The 20792-nt window shown below is 49.0% G+C and overlaps 1 protein-coding gene across 1 annotated transcript in view; it reads left to right on the top strand.

Annotated features, from left to right (window-relative positions):
* HMCN2 (hemicentin 2) overlaps positions 1-20792 on the top strand; it is a 159595-nt gene that overhangs the window by 93105 nt on the left and 45698 nt on the right. The window contains exons 19-36 of the mRNA XM_069747494.1: positions 58-202; positions 459-571; positions 850-1009; positions 2902-3067; positions 8768-8895; positions 10233-10505; positions 10579-10662; positions 10746-10937; positions 11020-11150; positions 12239-12386; positions 13376-13502; positions 15562-15716; positions 15971-16249; positions 16993-17274; positions 17348-17456; positions 17614-17783; positions 19244-19398; positions 20184-20280. Of these exons, the coding sequence (XP_069603595.1) occupies positions 58-202; positions 459-571; positions 850-1009; positions 2902-3067; positions 8768-8895; positions 10233-10505; positions 10579-10662; positions 10746-10937; positions 11020-11150; positions 12239-12386; positions 13376-13502; positions 15562-15716; positions 15971-16249; positions 16993-17274; positions 17348-17456; positions 17614-17783; positions 19244-19398; positions 20184-20280 (2914 nt within the window). The remainder of the gene's footprint in view (positions 1-57; positions 203-458; positions 572-849; positions 1010-2901; positions 3068-8767; positions 8896-10232; positions 10506-10578; positions 10663-10745; positions 10938-11019; positions 11151-12238; positions 12387-13375; positions 13503-15561; positions 15717-15970; positions 16250-16992; positions 17275-17347; positions 17457-17613; positions 17784-19243; positions 19399-20183; positions 20281-20792) is intronic.

The following is a 20792-nucleotide window of genomic DNA, read 5'->3' as shown; positions in this document are numbered from 1 at the left end:
AGACACAAACAGGCGTCGGCCGCAGCATGTCCATCTGTTCTCCGCTCTCCCCTCCAGCTGCAGTTCTCTTGGCGTCACTCCATCGATGATGCCGGCGGGCTGCGCATGGAACCGGCCCTGAGAGAGGATTCTGGTAGCTACGTGTGCGAACTCTCCAATGCCGCAGGATCCACCAATCACAGCGTCCGTCTGCAGGTCCAAGGTGAGGAGCAAACTGTTCTGCTTGTTTGTGGGGAGAGCTTGTCACAAAGTAGGAGATGGTAATCCACCGGCAGATTGGTAAAGAAGGAGGACAATGTGCAGCGTTACGTGGGCACGGCCTTCACAGGGGTCTGCACAGCCGACGGGTGACCAGGAATGCTCCATTATTAGCCAAGACGCCTGTCTCTGGGCGAGAGGCTTGTTCCCGGCATTCGCACAACCTCATTGTCACGTTTTTGTTATTTCCATATCCCCAGTGGCCCCAGCCATCACGCCCGGACCTACGGAACATATCGCCCATGAGGGGAGGGCCGTCACATTACCGTGTAACGCCATAGGACACCCACAGCCTGTGGTGACCTGGACAAAGGTAATCAGAGCCGCCAACGTCGCCAGTCACAAATTGGCACATCGCTTACCACAATCAGTTACGTCTTCCTCGCCATGTTTCCCTTCTTTACTGAATGCTTGGCATTAGCTGACGTCAGGACATATCGTGTGCAGCCAGATAAACCAAACGATCAATGTACTAACGTCAGCCATGATGAGAAAATGGCAAAACTGCTGGATGCACCCAGCCCAAATCTACACCACCTGCAATGTCCTATGTCCCACGTCTGATCCTCCATGTGTTGTCTGCACCGCCAGGGGGAAGATGTCCTGTCCCCAGAGAATGGCTCTTACCAGATCGGCGGGGACGGGAGCCTCTCCATCACACTGCCCTCTGCTGATGACTCCGGGGATTACACCTGCACGGCCACAAATCAGGTGGGGGCCACCAGCAGACTGTCCCGGCTTATAGTGCACAGTAAGTGACCCCATTTATTATTAGGATTTTCATTGCATTTAAAGTGACAGTGTCAGAAAGATCCTTAAAGGGAACCTGTCACCCCCAAAATCGAAGGAGAGCTAAGCCCACCGGCATCTGGGGCTTATCTACAGTATTCTGTAATGCTGTAGATAAGCCCCCGATGTATCCTGAAAGATGAGAAAAAGAGGTCAGATTATACTCACCCAGGGGCGGTCCCGCTGCGGTCCGGTCCGATGGGCGTCGCGGTCCGGTCTGGGGCCTCCCATCTTCATAGGATAACGTCCTCTTCTTGTCTTCACGCTGCGGCTCTGGCGCAGGTGTACTTTGGCTGCCCTGTTGAGGGCAGAGCAAAGTACTGCAGTGCGCAGGCGCTGGGAAAGGTCAGAGAGGCCCGGCGCCTGCACGCTGCAGTACTTTGCCCAGGTGAGTATAATCTAACCTCTTTTTCTCATCTTTCAGGATACATCGGGGGCTTATTTACAGCATTACAGAATGCTGTAGATAAGCCCCTGATGCCGGTGGGCTTAGCTCACCTTTGATTTTGGGGGTGACAGGTTCCCTTTAATTATTTAGTTTCATTGAGCAGCGTACGTTGATGATAATGAGACATAAATAATTTGTGATAAACTTGATCCAAAAGTTATATAATTGTTAAAAAAGCCCTCCTCCCATCAGTTTTTATCTTCTTAGTATATTGCAATCATCATATTACATAGCACTGTGCACTTACAATTGCTCATTTTGCCTTTCTACCCAGTTAATTCTTCTCTTTTCTCTGCTCTATGTAGAAACAGGAAGCATTTTGTCCCTGCAAAAATCCCCTCTTCAACTTCTGATTCAGCTGCTCTGCTCCTCCCGCAGGGCAGGCACTCTTGCAGTGACTTATGATTCATACAGGGAAAATTGACCTCCTGTTTCTACATAGAGCTTAGAAAGATTCAGCTAGTCAGTTTTTAATCACAGAATGTCATAGACTTAATGGAAAGGAGAAGAATTAGATAGTCAGAAGGGAAAAGTTAGCAATTGTAAGTACGCAATGCTATGTAATATGATGATTGCAATATATTAGTAGGATAAAAATTTTGATAGGAGGAGGAGTGCTTCTTTAGATTTGTCACCCCGAAATCCGCAGGTGAGGTAAGCCCACCGGCATCAGGGGCTTATCTACAGCATTCTGTAATGCTGTAGATAAGCCCCCGATGTTACCTGAAAAAGGAGAAAAAGACGTTAGATTATACTTACCCAGGGGCGGTCCCGCTGCTGGTCAGGTCAGATGGGCGTCTCCGGTCCGCTGCGGCGCCTCCTATCTTCTTTCCATGACGTCCTCTTCTGATCTTCAGCCACGGCTCCGGCGCAGGCGTACTTTGCTCTGCCCTGTTGAGGGCAGACAAAGTACTGCAGTGCGCAGGCGCCGGAAAGGTCAGAGGCTCGGCGCCTGCGCACTGCAGTACTTTGTCTGCCCTCAACAGGGCAGAGCAAAGTACGCCTGCGCCGGAGCCGTGGCTGAAGATCAGAAGAGGACGTCATGGAAAGAAGATAGGAGGCGCCGCAGCGGACCGGAGACGCCCATCTGACCTGACCAGCAGCGGGACCGCCCCTGGGTAAGTATAATCTAACGTCTTTTTCTCCTTTTTCAGGTAACATCGGGGGCTTATCTACAGCATTACAGAATGCTGTAGATAAGCCCCTGATGCCGATGGGCTTACCTCACCCGCGATTTTCGGGGTGACAGGTGCCCTTTAACTTCTCATTGTGCTGGGGCACTGTTGCATTGATATCTATGCAATGTTAGCAGTGGTGAGGAGAGGTACTGCAGGCACCAGACATTAGATTTTCCTTGTGAAGTGTACAGTTTCCTATTTTCTCATCATTGTAAATGTCTTATTCAGAAAAGCCCAGAATAAACCTGAACGGATCACATGACCCCAGCACACCGATCCCTGTGGTCGCCGCCCTGGGAGCAGAGATTACTTTACTATGTGACGTGCAGGGGTCACCTCTTCCCACTGTCTCCTGGAGGAAGGACTCACTGCCCCTGCCCATAGTCTCTGCCAGGTAAGATTTGGCTACATTCAGTCATATATGTATATTCTGCTTACATCACATTTGTGCTTTTTTTACCATCATTCTGTAGGAGGCATCAGAGTTACCCAGCCCCCTCATTATTTCTTCACCCTCACATCTTTATTCACTAGCCATCACTAAAGTCAAGATATCGATTCCCGAAATTCTGCAAATAAAAAATGCTCTGACCTCCGGTCCAGACCTGACAAGATCACCATGACTTCCCACTCATTTACACGTCTGCCACCTAGTGGAGAAACATAAGACTGCACCACACAACAGTTCAGTCCAATAACTCTACAGGTTAGAAACGAAAAAACATTTCTCACTGACTTCCACTGCTGCATCTTTTACTCCAGAATACAGTTTTACATCTAACCTCAATCCTGAAAATCAGAATAAAAATCACCAACCACCGCCATACAGCAACTGGATAGTGGTAGATGGTAGTTCAGCAGAACATATAGGTGATTACATGACTATTACCTATTACTGTACTACCCCACATACTACTAGCGCCCCCACTGTGCCCTGCATACTAATACCCACACTGTGCCCCGCATATTGCTAATAATAATAATAATCTTTATTTTTATATAGCGCTAACATATTCCGCAGCGCTTTACAGTTTGCACACATTATCATCGCTGTCCCCGACAAGGCTCACAATCTAAATTCCCTATCTGTATGTCTTTGGAATGTGGGAGGAAACCGGAGAACCTGGAGGAAACCCACGCAAACACGGAGAGAACATACAAACTCTTTGCAGATGTTGTCCTTGGTGGGGTTTGAACCCAGGACTCCAGCGCTGCAAGGCTGCTGGGCTAACCACTGCGCCACCGTGCTGCCCGCTGTGCCCCAAATACTACTAAAGCCCCCGCTGTGCCCCACATACTGCTAATGTCCCCCACTGTGCCCCACGTACTACTAACACCCCCACTGTACCCCGCATACTACTAAAGCCCCCACTGTGCCCTGCATACTACTAAAGCTCCCACTGTGCCCCGCATACTGATAATGTCCCCCACTGTGCTCCCCGTACTACTAACAACCCCACTGTACCCCACATACTACTAAAGCCCCTACTGTGCCCTGCATACTACTAATGTCCCCCACTGTGCCCCATGTACTACTAACAACCCCACTGTACCCCGCATACTACTAAAGCTCCCACTGTGCCCTGCATACTACTAAAGCCCCCACTGTGCTCCACATACTACTAAAGCCCCCACTGTGCCCGCATACTGCTAATGTCCCCCACTGTGCTCCATGTACTACTAACACCCCCTCTGTACCCCGCATACTACTAAAGCCCCCACTGTGCCCCACATACTACTAAACCCCCCACTGTGCCCCACATACTGCTAATGTCCCCCACTGTGCTCCACATATTACTTAAGACCCCTCTCTGCCCCACGTACTACTAACACCCCCACTGTGTCCCGCATACTACTAAAGCCCCCACTGTGCTCCACATACTACTAGCACCCCCACTGTGCCCCACATACTACTAGCACTCCTACTATGCCCCACATACTACTAATCCCCCCACTGTGCCTCACATACTACTAACGCCCCAACTGTGCCCGCATACTGCTAATGCCCCCCACTGTGCCCCACATACTGCTAATGCCCCCCACTCTGGCCCACATACTACTAACGCCCCGACTGTGCCCTGCATACTGCTAATGCCCCCCAATCTGGCCCACATAGTAATATTGCCCCCACTGTGCCCCACATACTACTAATGCCCCCATGGTGACCCAAATACTGCTAATTCAACCTACTGTGCCCCACATACTAATAATGCTGACTACTGTGCCCCACATACTAATAGTGCCCCCACTGTACCCCACATACTAATATTGCCCCTACTGTACCTCACATAATAATGCCCCCACTGTGCACCACATAGTAATAATGCCCTCAGTGAGCCCCACATTCTAATAATACCCCTTTGTGCTCTGTACACAGTAAAATTTCCCCCTAAAAAATATTAATGCTGAGGGCGTTAGTTTTTTTTTTCGTGTTCACTAGAAAGTAATAGTGCCAGCTGTTAGACCCCCTATAAAGTTATAATGCCCCTGTGCGCCCCTTGGACGGTTAGAATACCTTGAGTGCCCCCTATAGGCCGGGGTCACACTGGCATATCGCATCCGATGCGAGATCATCGGATGTGATATGCTAATGACACTCGACTCCTGCTCGCAGCAGAGCAGGAGCCGAGTGTCATGCGTCTGTGCTCCGATTCTCTCGCACAGGGAGGATCGGAGCACAGCTGCGGAGGAGGCGGAGAAATGAATTTCTCCATCTCCTCCATTGCTGGGGTCCGCTTACAGCACACATCACTCGGATGATATCCAAGTGATGTGCATTGTCTCACTCGCACCCATAGGCTTATATGGGTGCAAGTGAGCTGAGAGATTTCCTCGGTCCGTGACAATCGCAGCATGCTGCGAGTGTCTTGGACCGAGGAAAATGGCCGACAAAAAGTCGGCTGCTGGGAGCGGCACCATATGGTAACATTGGTCCGAGTGCAATGCGATTTTTTATCGCATTGCACTCGGCCGTATTACGGTCTAGTGTGACCCCGGCCATAGAGTAATATTGACCCTTAAATAGTTAATAGTGGCACCAGAGTGCCCATAAACAGTAATGCCCCCTCTGTGTACCTAAACTATTATTAATGCCCAAAAGAGTAATAATGCTCCCAATAGTGCCCCACCAAAAGTAATAATGCTCCGTTATTCCACCCGACAAAAAAGCAATAGTGTCCCAGAAAATAAAGAAAAGAGTGTCGGCGGATCGGTGTGGTAACGTTGACACTTGTGCTGGTGCACTGATGGCGTGTGCGTGCCCATAGGCCTAATGTGACCGGCATCATTTAGAGCGGAGAGTGGGGGGCAGGGCGCGAGAGTGGTGGGCAGGGTGTGAGAGTGGGGGGCAGGGCGCGAGAGTGGTGGGCAGGGTGTGAGAGTGGGGAGGCAGGGCGTGAGAGTGGGGGGCAGGGCGCGAGAGTGGGGGGCAGGGCGCGAGAGTGGGGAGGCAGGGCGCGAGAGTGGGGGGCAGGGCGCGAGAGTGGGGGGCAGGGCGCGAGAGTGGGGGGCAGGGCACGAGAGTGGGGAGGCAGGGTGCGAGAGTGGGGGGCAGGACGTGAGAGTGGGGGGCAGGGCGTGAGAGTGGGGGGCAGGGCGTGAGAGTGGGGGGCAGGGCGCGAGAGTGGGGGGCAGGGCGCAAGAGTGGGGTAGGGTGCTCAGGGTTTAACTGCATTGTCTCCCTCTGCAAGCTGATACAGATGAGAGTGGGGGTCGCTCCGGTGGCCCCTCAGTGTCATTGGGCTCCTGCCGGTCACCCCTTGCCCCACCGTGAGCCGCGCTAGTTCCCAGACTTACCGCCATATACTGTGACTGCCCCAGATAGAACATCTTCTGCAGATTCGCCTCATTTCCAGGTGCCGGCAGCGGTCACGACGTTCAGTCTGACATCTGGATCCCGACGGATGCTTTGATCTGGCAATAATTATTTATTTATACTGGCAGATCATTGGCGGGCTTAACCTGTTCATGCTCAGGTATAAAGGAAAGGATGGAGCGCAACAAATAGGAACATTGCATCACTGCGGCATCATCTCAAAAGTCTGACATTCTGGCATGGAAACGGATTACTGTGAGATTTTGGATGATTCAGAATATCTGTTCTTCCATTCCAGCAAGGGAAATCTAATGGCCTAGATGTGGTCTACTCCTAATAGTCTGGGCTGACAATGTCCCACATCCAATGTCCAGATGTAGCAGAGCCCGGATTGTGCTCTGTGATCATTTATGAGGGTTACAAGCAGTTTTATGGAGAAACTCTGTTCTGCTACATCTCTAATAGGTGGATAACACTCCGGCCCCAGAGCATCTCAGCCCTACATACCATGTAGTATATAGTGTATACACGGCAGCCATCACACAGGACACTGATCTCCGGCGTCTGCCACATCTGCTTGAGAAATGCCTTCACAGATATTCCTAATCTCAGTGTCCAGGGAATAAAGCTCATGGGTGGGTCACCCCCACAGGGTCCTAGAAATACTATGATTTGTGTTGTCCCCTTTAAATCCCCCACTCCTGGCCCTGCATAAGATTATATGGAGTTAGAGGGGCTTTAACTTTCTATATGTCTGGAGCGCCCGCCAGGGCCTAGGGGAACTCGGTACCTGGTCCGGTGGTCATTAAAGGGGAAGTCACGTGGCAGTGACCCGGTCCGTGGCCCTGGGAGTCCAAATTAAAGGGAAGGTCTTTAAAGGGGTTGTTAGAAATAAGAATGTTCGTGATGCCACCTGTGGTGTTCGGTCAGGGGTTACCGACGATGCTTAAAGGGGTCCTCTGGGGAGTGATGGCACTGCAGCAAGGATCGTCCCCAGGGCTCCAAGTGTATTTGGCAAAGATAGCGTGGTGCCAGAAATAATCAGAGGACACAGGGTTGCAGTCTCTTTACCTGTTTTACTGGTGTTTTACGGCCACAGTCCAGGGTACCAGCAACGGGTGACAGTGAAGTCCAGGCAGCCTGGAATCGAGTTGAATTCCCTTTTCAGGGTCAGATTGGGAGCCTTCCTCTACACGCTGTATAAAAGTCCCTTGCTGCCTATGGCTTCTTTCAAGGTCTTCTCTCACTCTCTGTCCTGGGACAGTACCTGCATGGTAAACAATGCGAGCCATTTTATAGGGGTCTCTATTCACTGTGCCTTCGGGCTCTGTATGTTGCTGTACCTCAGGGTGTAGGTGTGGGCAAGTTACTTTCAGTCTCCTGTCCTCCGGTTTCTGCTGTGGGGCATACAGTCCCACACAGCCTCGGACTCCCGGTGTCTGGTTCCTGCGCTTCAGCGTGGAGGGAGCCCAATCGCAGCTCTCCTCCAGCTTCTTACTTCTCCCCTGCTCCTTCCTCCTTCTCTGTCTGACACAAACTCCAGACTGAACTAACTAACTCCTCCTCCAAGCCAGAATATATATATATCTAGAGAAGCTTCCCTGAAACCGGGTCTAAAGCTTCCCCTTCTGGCCTGGAGTCAGAACCTGTTGCATGTACAGGTTACCTGTCATAGGGATCCTCCTTGTTTCCAGGCATGGCATCACCCTCCCCGAGAGGAAGGCAGTACCACTGTGGTACCTGAACTCCTGGGGTGCCACATATCTAGTTATCTAGTGACACAATCAGAAGAGAAGTCTCTGTGTTACATAAACTTATTTGACTCTTTTTTCTAGCTGCAGTGTAAAGTATGGAGGCTTTCTTTCTTGTTGCCATGGCTACATCCATACACACCATACTGGACACGTCCTCTATTTTACATACATTATGATACATTTTCTAAGAAGCACAATGACAAATTAGATCAATGCGGTAACACCTTGAATGAAGTCACCATGGCAGCCATGATAAAACCTCCATTCTTTACCCTGCAGGCTGTATCCAAGTAGAATGCTGGTGTACATCCCAATGTTTATCGAAAACATTTTTAAGAGGGTCTTTCTTTGCCAGATGAGTAGATAACTCCAAAGTAGACAACCCCTGTAATTGCAGTGTACATCTTGTGCTAAGACACTTCCCGTGCCGCCCTGGGCAGGTGTATGTGCCTGCGGGAGGGATATTAGAGCGTCAGCTCTGCAGGCGAATAATCACATGTCATGTCCCCGCTCCCTCTCGTTACAGACATCACTTGCTTCCGTCCTGGACGCTCCGCCTGTCCGAGCTGCGGGTGATGGATAGTGGGTATTACACCTGTCTGGCGTCCAACCTCGCAGGAAATGCATCAGTCACCTACAGTCTGGAAGTGCAAGGTACGAAAAGCAATTGTATAGCAATTCCTCAAAATCATGGACACCGCTTAACAGATATATTTGCAGTGCCCATGTCTGACCTCAGCTCTGGACTTCACTCTTGCGGCCGGCATCTTCGGCCTGGCATCTCCAGGACATACCAGTAGCTCCCTAGGCCTCATGTGACGTCATGGCATTGCGGGGTCTATGGAGCGACCAAGGATTTTATGAAGATGCCGGGCCAAGGATGCCAGGAGCAGCCAGACTGAAAGCCTCCATTCTTTACACTGCAGGCTGCATTCAGAGAACGTGAGAACTGTGCAAAAAAAAGGTGCATTTTATAACAAAGTGCCTATTTGTGGGTAGCAGTTCAGATCCCTTTTAGTATGCTGGAGCCCTGCTGAGTGCGGAGGGGTTAACAGGACCCCGAAGGAAGCTGCTATTATTCCTCAGGGGGTCACACAGAAGCCCCCGGAGCTGCAGATCCAACCATGCAATTATCACATTACTGCGGGGGATATAGGAAGTTTTCACAAAGGATGAAAGTGCCAAGCAGACGTCTGAAACATCTGGCCTCTTCCTCCTCACAAGTATCAGCGATCTGCTCCACTTCCTACAGATGCGGTCATCCCACATTAACCCCTTTCACTTCCTGGCTGGGCACCGTGCCGGACATGCGAGGGTTACAGATGTCGCCTTCACTGATATCGGTGTTATTGTAGACCGTCCGGTGGTTGGACCTCACGTCGTCGGAGGGTTTGACACACGGCCAGACACACTCCAGATCGACTCGTGCACAAAGTGGGGAACTGAGCCAGACAAGCGGCTGAAAATGCTCACCCTGGACCTACCGGAGTCATCTGCGCAGCTCCCTCCTATCACTATGGAGCGGGAACATTTATAGGACCATAATACCCCTTGAAAAATAAATCCCCAGAAGATTTTCTCTTGCTCAGTCATCCCTTTTTTTACAATTTCTGGGAAAGCTGGGTCTGGGTGATAACCCCTGTGGGAGCCGTCATGGCGGCACAGACATGTTAGTTGTCACTCAGCTTTTCCAGACACCAGATATGACATAGTAGAACCCTAAAAGAACATGCAAGCTCCCCCGGCCTGCGCTGATGTAACTCTGCTACATTAGTAAGTGTGGTACAGATTGTAGCCCGACCCTTCCCATAATACAGAGGTCAATGTATTAATGTCGGCCCGAGGGCCTGAGACGGGATCTCCTGGGGGATTCCCGTCCATCGTCTCACAGGTCAGACAGTGTGATCAGGTGATGCGGAGGCAGCTAGCCTTGTGCCGACGTCCCACCACCCTTCACATTTCACTGATACGCGGGGCCATTTCGCTTACAGTTCCCCCACGTGTCCACCCTGGGCCGAAGCTGCTGAAGACTCTCCTGGGACGCTCCCTGGCCCTCCCCTGTGTGGCACATGGAGACCCCATGCCCAGGCTCAGTTGGTATAAGGATGGTGTAGCCTTAAGGGTAGGAGGCCAGGACTCCCTGCCCGGCCCCGATGGCACCATCAGTGTTCAGGAGGTGCAGCTGTTGGACTCTGGTCTGTACCGCTGTGTGGCTTTCAGCAGCGCCGGACAAGATTCCCTGGATTTCCGTCTGGCAGTTTTAGGTAAGTGTTATCCCACAATATGGACCCCACACAATGTGGAGAACCCGGCGACATGACAGTGTTTTCTGTTTAGAGCCACCAAATTTTAAGGAGAACTCCGACATCCTGTTGGAACATAGCACATATGACCCGGTGACCGTGACGTGTCCGGTACAAGGTGAGGGTCACGTTCCTACATCAGATTCACCCAGTGCTTCTCGTTTTGCTTCCATCGTGTATATTAACTATTCTACCTTCCAGGGATTCCAACTCCAATGGTCCGCTGGTTAAAAAATGGAGTAGTCCTCAGCAGTAACCTGCCAGGGATCACTCAGCTGGTCAATGGCTCCTTACTGGTCGAGTCGCCTGTCCCAAGTAACAGCGGCGAATACATCTGCCTGGCGACTAATGAAGCCGGCTCGGCGAGGAGGAAGACGAAGCTGGTGGTGTACGGTGAGGACTCATCTCTACGGTGGCCATATCTGTATCATCCCTGCTCTACAGTCCCCTAATAATCCTATCATTTACATTTCAGCCCCACCCAGGATCCTGGAGAATGGACAAGCCCAAAACATCTCCCTAATGGCCAACCAGCCCTTGATATTGGGCTGTGAAGTCAGCGGGGTTCCTTTTCCTACTGTGACCTGGAACAAAGAGGACAGGATTGTAAGTGGGACCAAACACTCCAACACAATGTAATAACACCACAGTGGTGATAATTAGCGGGAGGCAGAGGCCCCGGAGCAAACTGGCCCAACATAGGAGAAGGGAATGTCTCCACCTGGTGGTCACACTGCAGAACTGTTTTGTTAGTTGGCGGACAAAGTTTATGTTTTTTTCAGGCTTTCTAAAATGATGATTTTTTTTCAGTGGAAACAACTTTTGAGGAGTTTATCTTTTCCTGATGAGCTTTTTAAGTGTTTTTTTTTTCTAGAAGTGTTTTTTTCCTGCATTTTTGATTGGACAGTGCCTAATTTGGAGCAGAATCTATCAGAATCGGAATCAAAGCAAGTTCTCAAAAAAATTCTCACGTGAACAGCAACATTTATTTCCCCTAGATATGAATAGGAAGTGTTTTCCAAGCTTTTTTTCTTTTTTGTTGGGGATTTTGGAGCAGATCTACTCACAAAAATTCAATTCTGTGTGAACATAGCCTGAGCATTTAAAACTGATAAGTTTCTCATTTGGAAACCGCTTCAGGAAACACTTCTTTTTTTCTCTTTTTTATTTTTATTTTTATTTTTGGGGGTGGGAGGGATGATTCTGAAGAATTTATTTGTTCTGGAATGTTTTTGGAGACTTCTGTTTGCTCAGTGCTTTCTTTGTAGCCGAGTCCATTGGGATCTGCTTCCAAGAAATATCATGCACTTTGTTTTACTACTGGATGTTCTTAAAAACTGTAGGAAAAATAATACTCAAAAATCTTCTCATGTGAACATCAAAGTGGATTTTGCATAGAAATGAATGTGAAGAGTTCTCAGGGGTTTTTGGAGGAGGATTTTGAAGAAGATCTGCTCCAAAAACTCCTCAATGATCTCAATGTAAAGACAGCCTTCTTGCCACGGCTCTGTGGAACGTTGTAGTGAGACACAATCTAGAAAAGGAAATGATTTGGTTTCTGTGCTAATGTCTTAAGGTTTGGGACAAATTCAAGTGCTATGTCTGATGACCCGAGTAATCAGCTCCTGTGACTGCAGCTTTCTATAACCCGGCATTTTTACTACAAGGTATCTAACATTTTTCTATTTTGCCAGCTCACGGAAGGTCCAGGGATCAGCTTCCAGTCCTCCGGCCAGTCTCTTCGATTTCACCGCACACGTAAGGATGATTCAGGGTCCTACACTTGCAGGGCAGTAAACCGTGCCGGGAAGGCCCAGCGCACCTACAATGTTATGGTATTTGGTGAGTATCTCAAAGAAATGCACGAAATAGACAACGATGCGACCTTAAATTATAGATATTAAAAACCGCTCACCAAGGGCTATATTCAATATAAAATAATCAATATAACTTAAGAAATTTTTGTACATATACTAATGAAAAAGTCACGGTGTTCTGTGAAAGGTAGTGGATACCACTAAAGTGAGAAGACAACCAAAGCAACAAAGAGCATGGAAGACCAAAAAGCATACAGACTGGAAATAGATTATAAAATGCCTTTATTTATAAAAAAAAGTGGCAAATAATTCAAATATAAAAATGATGTGTGCAAAAACAGGACAAAAAAAGACCATAAAAAATATATATAATATGTAAAATATAGCAATTGGTAGCAGCAGACCTAAAAATCTTATTTATAAATATACTACTCAGTTGTGCACTCCAAAATGTAAAATCAATTCATAGTGATAAAAGCTCAAAATATGACGTGCATATAATATAAATATTTCATTAAGTGTATAAATCAGATGAACTCCCATAGAAGTGCTAAAAAAGTGCTATGTGCAAGACAAATGCAGAAAAAGACCTTACAATGGTCGCCACCTCCAAATCCACAACTACAATAAAGTGCTGAGTGACAAGGGAAGGCACAACAGAATATTAGTGATATACCTTTAAGGGTCGCCGGGTCCCGTAACTGCGCACCCCAACGCGCGTTTCGGAAAACTTCTTTTTTTGTCCTGTTTTGCACACATAATTTTTATATTTTAATTATTTGCCACTTTTTTTTAATAAATAAAGGCATTTTATAATCTATTTCCAGCCTGTATGCTTTATTGTCTTCCATGCTCTTTGTTGCTTTGGTTGTCTTCTGACCTTAAATTATAGGAAGGTTACCCTATGAGCTGCAGGTGGAGGTGTAACTTTCGGGGTTCATAATAAAGCTGATTTCTGCACTGACTTTTGCTATTTATGATCTTTTTTTTTCATTTTATTCTTATTATTTTCAGTGCCTCCAACGATTCTCGGAGCAGGATCTCTCCAAGAACTGACTGTAAAGGAAGGAGCAGAGGTTGAGCTGCACTGTCGGACATCGGGGCTACCAATCCCCCACGTGGAATGGACAAAGGACGAGCAGTAAGTGACCACTAATTAAAGGGCCACGTAAAAGCACAGGGCCACTGAGTGTTACGCTAGTGCATATTCAGGCGTGCAAGTTCTATATTTTTTATCTCTATTTTGTGCTTGTGAAGGGTCAGCCCTCGCACACATGTTCCGTAGCATCCACATCTGGGTGCATTCGTCATCTCATCCTCGTGCAGGACTGCGCTTTCTTTCATGGAAACCTGTTCTCACTCATCAAGGTGTCGTTAAGGAGGTGAGAGAGACGGCCGGATCCGCATTATCCGCGATGTGTGTCGGGCTGCACATGTGCTCATGACTAATGCCATAGGAAGCAATGAGCTCACTATCAGGCGGTCAGCTCGGGACCTGCTTTCCCCACTTTTCCTTCTCATCTCTGCTCCTCTGGCTTCTTTCTTTCACTTCCTCTTGCAGTGCACAAACTCCCAAGTTTTAACACTTGCATTTTCTTTTTCTAGCATGTCCCATTATATTAGAATCTATCCCTAATGACATCCATTGACACCCTAGTGGCTACTGGCCATTCTGCCCCTTTATGGATACAATAACCAGTAGAGCCCCCATTTCTGCATTGGGGCTCCTATGTACTCCACTGGTGTATGGACCAATGCCATAAGCATGTGCTGAGCCACCATTCCTCTGGAGAAAAAGCAACTTGCAGATTTCTTGGGGCGACTGTCGAGAATGCACAAAGAGTCGGAGTGGACCGTCTAGCTGCATTGCCACGATGTAATGGGGTGATATAGGACAGGGCAGCAGAGAAGGATGGGACTGATTCTATAGGGTCCCCGCACCTGTGAAGTCCGGCAGCTGCTGACGTCCGGGATCCGACCCTCCTTAGAAACTGCATCAAAACAGAGCGGCTCTAGGGGCTCTCCTGGCAGCCATGTATCCGCGTGGTCCCTGTACGGAGGAGGGAGGGGGCGGCTGTACAGTGCGGGAAGCATCTGCCACCAAGATAAATCATCATATTCTCCTGCAGTAATCATCCCCCCAGATCCGCGAAAACAAGACCAGTGTAATGGTGGCCAAACTGGCACGCTTCGCTGACCGCAGAGACTGGCACCCAGATATACCAGCACAGCAGGTTAAAAAAGAAATGTCCATCTAAATCAACAGAGAGATGGAGGAATAGACAACGGGAAGGGGAACAACCACAAAGCATAGTCCGGTGGTCCGCAGGAGAGCTCAGCCTGCCCCCCTGATCCAAGTAAAAAAGAACTTTACACATTTACATAATTATTTATGTTATTTTCATCTAAAAAAAAAGCATCTCTGCCTTCTCTGAAACCATCGACAGTTCCTGCTGTAACGGGTCCTGTGGCCGACTTTTCATGTGATCACCGCTCTTACAGTAGAGAACCAGCTCCTGAGCTCGACTATTCCTCAGATTAGTCGTTCTCATGGTAAATAGTGATGATCTCAAGTGCTTGTTACTCGCCTGGGGTGCTCGGATATCGCGGGTGCTCGAGTGACATGCTCCTGGCCCCTCGGCTGCATGTTTCGCAGATGTTAGACAGCCACAAGACATGCGGGGATCGCCTGACAAACACGGGCAATCCCTCTATGTTTTGTGGCTGTCTACCATGTGCGAAACATGCAGCCGAGGGGCCAGGAGCATGTCACTCGAGCACCCGCGATATCCAAGCACCCCAGGCAACTCCAGTAAGGAGCACTCGTGCTCATCACTAATGATAAAGAAGCCTCGTCTCCTCTAGAGATTCAACCTTTCCATCTACAGGTTTTATATGAACGATTTTGACCGTACTTTTTGTATGGACCATTTATGTACTTCTACAAGTTAATCCGTCTCTCCTTAGGTCACACTGACACATTCAGTATTTGAGTCTGTGATCTACAAGTCTAATCCTGTAGACCTCAATTTACTCATTAGGTGCCTGTGTGAGATGGTGTCCAACACCTTTGCAAAGTCCAAAAGTAAAAGTTTGCTGTTGTTTTTTATCATTGTGATCTCTTCCATATGTTTGCATGGTGCAGCGCTGCAGCCATTCACTACTGATCTGTAGATGTCACTGTGATCTCTCCGCTGCAGGCCGCTGTCACTGGGGGACCCTCAGATTCAGCTCCTCGAAGGCGGACAGGTGCTGAGGGTGAACAGCTCGCGCCTCTGGCACCAGGGCCGATACCAGTGTCTGGCATTTAATCACGCAGGCCAACAAGTGAAAGACTTCAGCCTGAAGATCCTCAGTAAGTGCTTCCATCAGACGCTCAGTGTCAGTCTGCCATCTGCTGGCTATGTGGTGAATTACATGGTGCAATTTTCTGCAGAAAAGCAACATAAGGTAAAATACAGTAAAGCTATTTTTAGTCCAACATCAATGGAACCTGATATATGCCAGATTATCAGATTATTTTAATCCGCATAGAAATATATACAAGTCTACGAAATGTCCCCTTTTATAAAACTGTGCTAAAATCTGTATCTCTTGATCTTTCCATAGCGCCCCCCACAGTCTGGTCATCCAATGAAACAACATCCGTGGCCTCTCTCCTCCACGGGTCTGTGGAGTTAAAGTGTGAAGCGAAAGGATCTCCCCCTCCAAGCATCACCTGGTATAAGGACAAGCGTCCCATTGTGTCCAGCCCCAAATCCATGTACAAGGACGGGGGGAGAAGCCTGCAGCTGAGCCGGGTCCAGCTCTCCGACGCCGGCTCATACTCCTGCAGAGCCAATAACCATGCCGGCACTGTAGAGAAATCCTATCTGCTGGAGGTTTATGGTACGTGTGTCCCCGGGGCCGGCGGGAACGTTTCTACATCAGCAGCTCAGTGAGTAGTCACTGACCTCCGAATCTGATAGTCAGAAGCCATAGTCCGCCTCAAAAACAGCTTTAAAAATGCTCCAAAAACTCCTCTTTATTTGTATGGAAAATCCAGTTTCCTGTTAAAAACCCATGGAGGAAAAGATGTCATCTCATTAAAACTGATCCTGAAACCTCTCCAAACTAGGCACTGTCCAATCAGAGGGCTGCAAAAAAAAAAGCTTCAGAAAAAGAAAACTCCTGCAAACTCCCATAGAAGAGCATTCACTGAAGCGGTTTCCACTTGCCACAGAAAAACACTCTGTGTGAACATGGCCTTTGTGTTTTACTTGCTAACTCGTACCAGGATCTCAGCTGGCAGTCAGTAAACCCACCCTGACCCAATACCGCTCACAGCTGAGGGTTTGTAACAATTGCATCCAGTCCTTGTGATCTTCTATGAGCGGAGCACATCAGCAGCACAAATCTCTTTCCTGCTTGTTACTTATCACCTCCATTGATTCATTGTATCAAAGAGACATGATTCTCCCCCAATAATATATTGTAACAAACCCTCGGCCGTGAGCAGTTTTTGATCCGGACTTTCCTACTTTTCGCGGATCTCGCAGATGAAGAAGTGAAGCATAAAGTGTATGAGAATCTGAGCTTTTTCATTGTGCTTACAGAAATTTACTTCCAGTTTTTTTTCCTTTTGGGTCCAGTCTCTCCTCATATAGAAGGAGCCGGAGAGAAACCACCGACCATTAAGGCCACATTGGGGCGACCCTTGGACTTGGAGTGCTCTGCCACCGGTCATCCCCCTCCAGTCCTGTCCTGGCTCAAAGACGGACTCCTGGTGTCTGATAGAGACGGTCTGCAGATTAAAGATGGCGGTCGGACTCTACATTTTCCCTCAGTGACAGAAAGTGCAGAGGGGGATTACACTTGCGTAGCCATCAGCCTGGCGGGAGAGACCACCCTGCGCTACTCTGTGGACGTTCTCAGTAAGTCTAATAGTCTCTGTAATGGGGTAAGCCTCAGTTCTGGAAACTTCTAAAAATGACTGTTTGTTTTCAGTTCCTCCCAGTGTTCAGATCGGCGACGGTTCAGGACAGGTGACTGTGACCGTAAATGAGGCCCTGGACCTCTCCTGTCTTGTGAGCGGACACCCCACACCCAGAGTCTGGTAAGGGCTTGGTGTAACCTGATTGCCAAAGGTATCCTGTTTTCTGTGCAGCTGGTTACAGTCTATTGCTCCCTGTTATCAGCTGTTGTGGATGATTTCAGTAGAACCAAAAAAGCAGAATAATCTTTTCTTATTATGGGATTTTTCTGTGCTGCAGGTGGCTGAGGAATGGCTACCCGCTCACCGATCAGGACGGGCTGGAAGTGTTAGATGGCGGGAGAACCTTGGCTATCCGTCTCGTGCAGACAGGACATGGCAGCAAATACTTGTGCAAAGCGGAAGGTGAAGCTGGGACGGCCGAGGCGGCCGTGGATGTGCTGGTACAAGGTAAGACCTCTCACAATCCCGTGATCCTGCACCCCCAGAATATATCACAGCCTGGAATCCCAGCATTTAATAATGCACCCAAATCAAGGGTCTGTAGCCCCTTCTTACTGGTGGCCTCAGGTCATGGACCTGGAGCGCCCCCCAGTTGGGCAGTGGGGTACTCGGAGCCGGGCCCTTCGGTTCTCAAGGGGGATGTCACGGTGGCTGACCCGGTCCGTGGCCCTAGGGGACGTCCGTTGATAAATTGGGGAAAGGTCTTTAAAGGGATAATGTTCGTGACGCCACCTGTGGTATTCGGTCAGGGTGACTGACGCTGCTTAGGGGTCCGCTGGGGTGATGTGATGGCAGCTAGATGGTATACCTTCCCACAGGGGAAGTATATCCCCAGGGCTTCCCAGAGTGTAGATGGTGGATGGTGTGAGGCGCAGTGAAGAACGAGGACACAGGGTTGCAGTCTCTTTACCTTTTTACTGAAGGCTTCAACATCCACAGTCCAGAGCACCAGATCACAGGGCAGGCAGAGTTCGGCCGGTCTGAAGGCAATTCCAGAGTCCCCTTATCCAGGAGGAAATCAGTAGCTTTCCTCTAGCGCCTGAGTGTTGTAGCCCCTCCCTGCTGAGCTTCTCGGTGAGGTCCCCACAACTGTTATTGGTGTTCTAGATGTTAAGTCTTTCTCTCTGTCCCCCAGATGGATAGGAAGAACCCGTATGACTGATGGCCTGAGGCTTTTTACAGGGACCCTATCATGCCCCAGCCCCCACAAGTTGCCACCGTGCCTCCTGGGTATAAGGTTGGGCAGCCAACGTGGAATTAACTGTCCTGCCAGTCTCTGAAGTAAAGGGTAGAGATCCTTACTCCCTCGGTGTTCTGGCTACCGGCTTCTGCGCCTCAGAAAGGAGGCAGTCTATTGCAGGGCAGAACTCCTTCTGGGTTCCTCTCCTGTGCTATGACTTCGTTTCTCAGCCGCTACAACACAATTCTCTTCGAGTCCTTTCTTAGGATGCTGCCACACGTCGGGCAGGCGCAGCTCCGTGGCCTTCTATCTAGGCCTCTGACAGGATCCCACCCCTGTCAGGGACCACTCTGTCTGCAGCTCTTAGATGTTCCTCCTTTCCCCCTGTCTGCCTGACAGGTGCTGCCTGGGTGAAGCCCAGTCAGCTTCTGCCTAACTTCCTATCCAGCCCACCAGTTTTACCTAATTGTGAAGAGTGCCCTACTAAATAGGAGCATAGCTCCCCCTGGCGGACTGGAGTGTGAAGTGTGGTGTATGGTTTGTGATACCTGGTAAAGTGATCTCCTTTATTGCCATCAGACGTAACATCACTCCCCCCTAGAGGAGAATGATATTACTGCAACGACCAGGACCCTAGGGCGCTGCAGACCCACTAATTACTGAGATGATGTCATGTAACGAGACCTCTAGTATATCCATCTGTAGTAAATATCATCCTTTATGCCAGCGCTCCCACTGGTGACCATCACTGGGGGCAGCAGCGTGTCTGCAAAACTCCGGGAGCCTGTGACCCTAGAGTGCGATGTGTCCGGCACCCCACCCCCGACCGTGACCTGGTGGAAGGAGGGGCGGCAGGTGGGAGCACAAGGATCCCGACTGCAGGTAAGTCCCCCCTGGGAATGGCCGCCGTGCAGTGTGACAGCGGATTTCTCTCATGAAACATTTGCAGTTTGCTCGGCCGAACCGAAGATAAAAATTCTTCATTAAATGTAAGATGAGGAACATAAAAAGAAATTGCACCAAAGAACCACGAATGTCAAAATAATAAAAACAAATGTTATTGAATTATTATGAAAAGCATCAAAGACTATGGTGATGACACGAGAGTGGCCAATGGTGACGAGTACACTTATTGTATCTATGTAGATGTGTGTGTATACTGCTAACTTTAGCCCTATATAGATTTACTCCCATAAATAATATGTACTGCTGTTGTTGGCCCAATATAGGGTTAAAAGTAAAAGTAAGGCTACGTTCACATTAGCATTGCGTCAGGTGCAGCCGCGGCGACGCATGCGTCATGTGCCCCTATATTTAACATGGGGGGCGCATGGACATGCGTTGCACTTGCGTTTTGTGACACATGCGTCAGGGCGCAGAGGACGCTGCATGATGCAGATTTTTCTGCGCCAAGAACCATGCAAAAGTGGACGCATGCATCACAAAACGCTGCGTTGTGCATGCGTTTACATTTGCGCTGTGCGTTGCGTCGCCGACGCTGCACCGCACAACGCAAATGTGAACGTAGCCTAAGGATCACGATGAATATTATACGTGTCCCCCAGTCCGATGACAACCTCCCCTCTGGGAGCCGGTACCACTACTCCCATTACTCCCTGGAGAATAGTCATCATGAATATCATCTGTGATTTATAATCTTCTGTCAGATCCAGGAGCTCAGCATCGATGACGAGGGCGTCTACACGTGTGTGGCTGCAAACCAGGCCGGAGAAGGGAGGCAGGACGTACTGCTGAACGTGCTGGGTGAGTGATACAGTATCTCACGAGAGGATTAGATACAGTTTAGCTGGGATCGGATGAGCCGCTGAGTTCAGCACACAGTATCACACAGGATAGGATTAGATACACCGGTCAGCAGACAGTAACACACTGGATCGGATTAAATACGCAGCTCAGCAGGCAGTATCACACATGATAGGATTAGATACACGGCTCAGCAGGCAGTATCACATAGGATAGGATTAGATACATGGCTCAGCAGGCAGCATCACACATTATAGGATTAGATACACGGCTCAGCAGACAGTATCACACATGATAGGATTAGATACACAGCTCAGCAGGCAGTATCACATAGGATAGGATTAGATACACAGCTCAGCAGGCAGTATCACATAGGATAGGATTAGATACATGGCTCAGCAGACAGCATCACACATTATAGGATTAGATACATGGCTCAACAGACAGTATCACACATGATAGGATTAGATACACAGCTCAGCAGGCAGTATCACATAGGATAGGATTAGATA

The sequence above is a fragment of the Ranitomeya imitator genome, chromosome 2 (genome assembly GCF_032444005.1).
Source record: "Ranitomeya imitator isolate aRanImi1 chromosome 2, aRanImi1.pri, whole genome shotgun sequence".
NCBI classification, from domain to species: Eukaryota; Metazoa; Chordata; class Amphibia; order Anura; family Dendrobatidae; genus Ranitomeya; species Ranitomeya imitator.
This window is presented reverse-complemented; position numbering and strand designations above follow the sequence as displayed.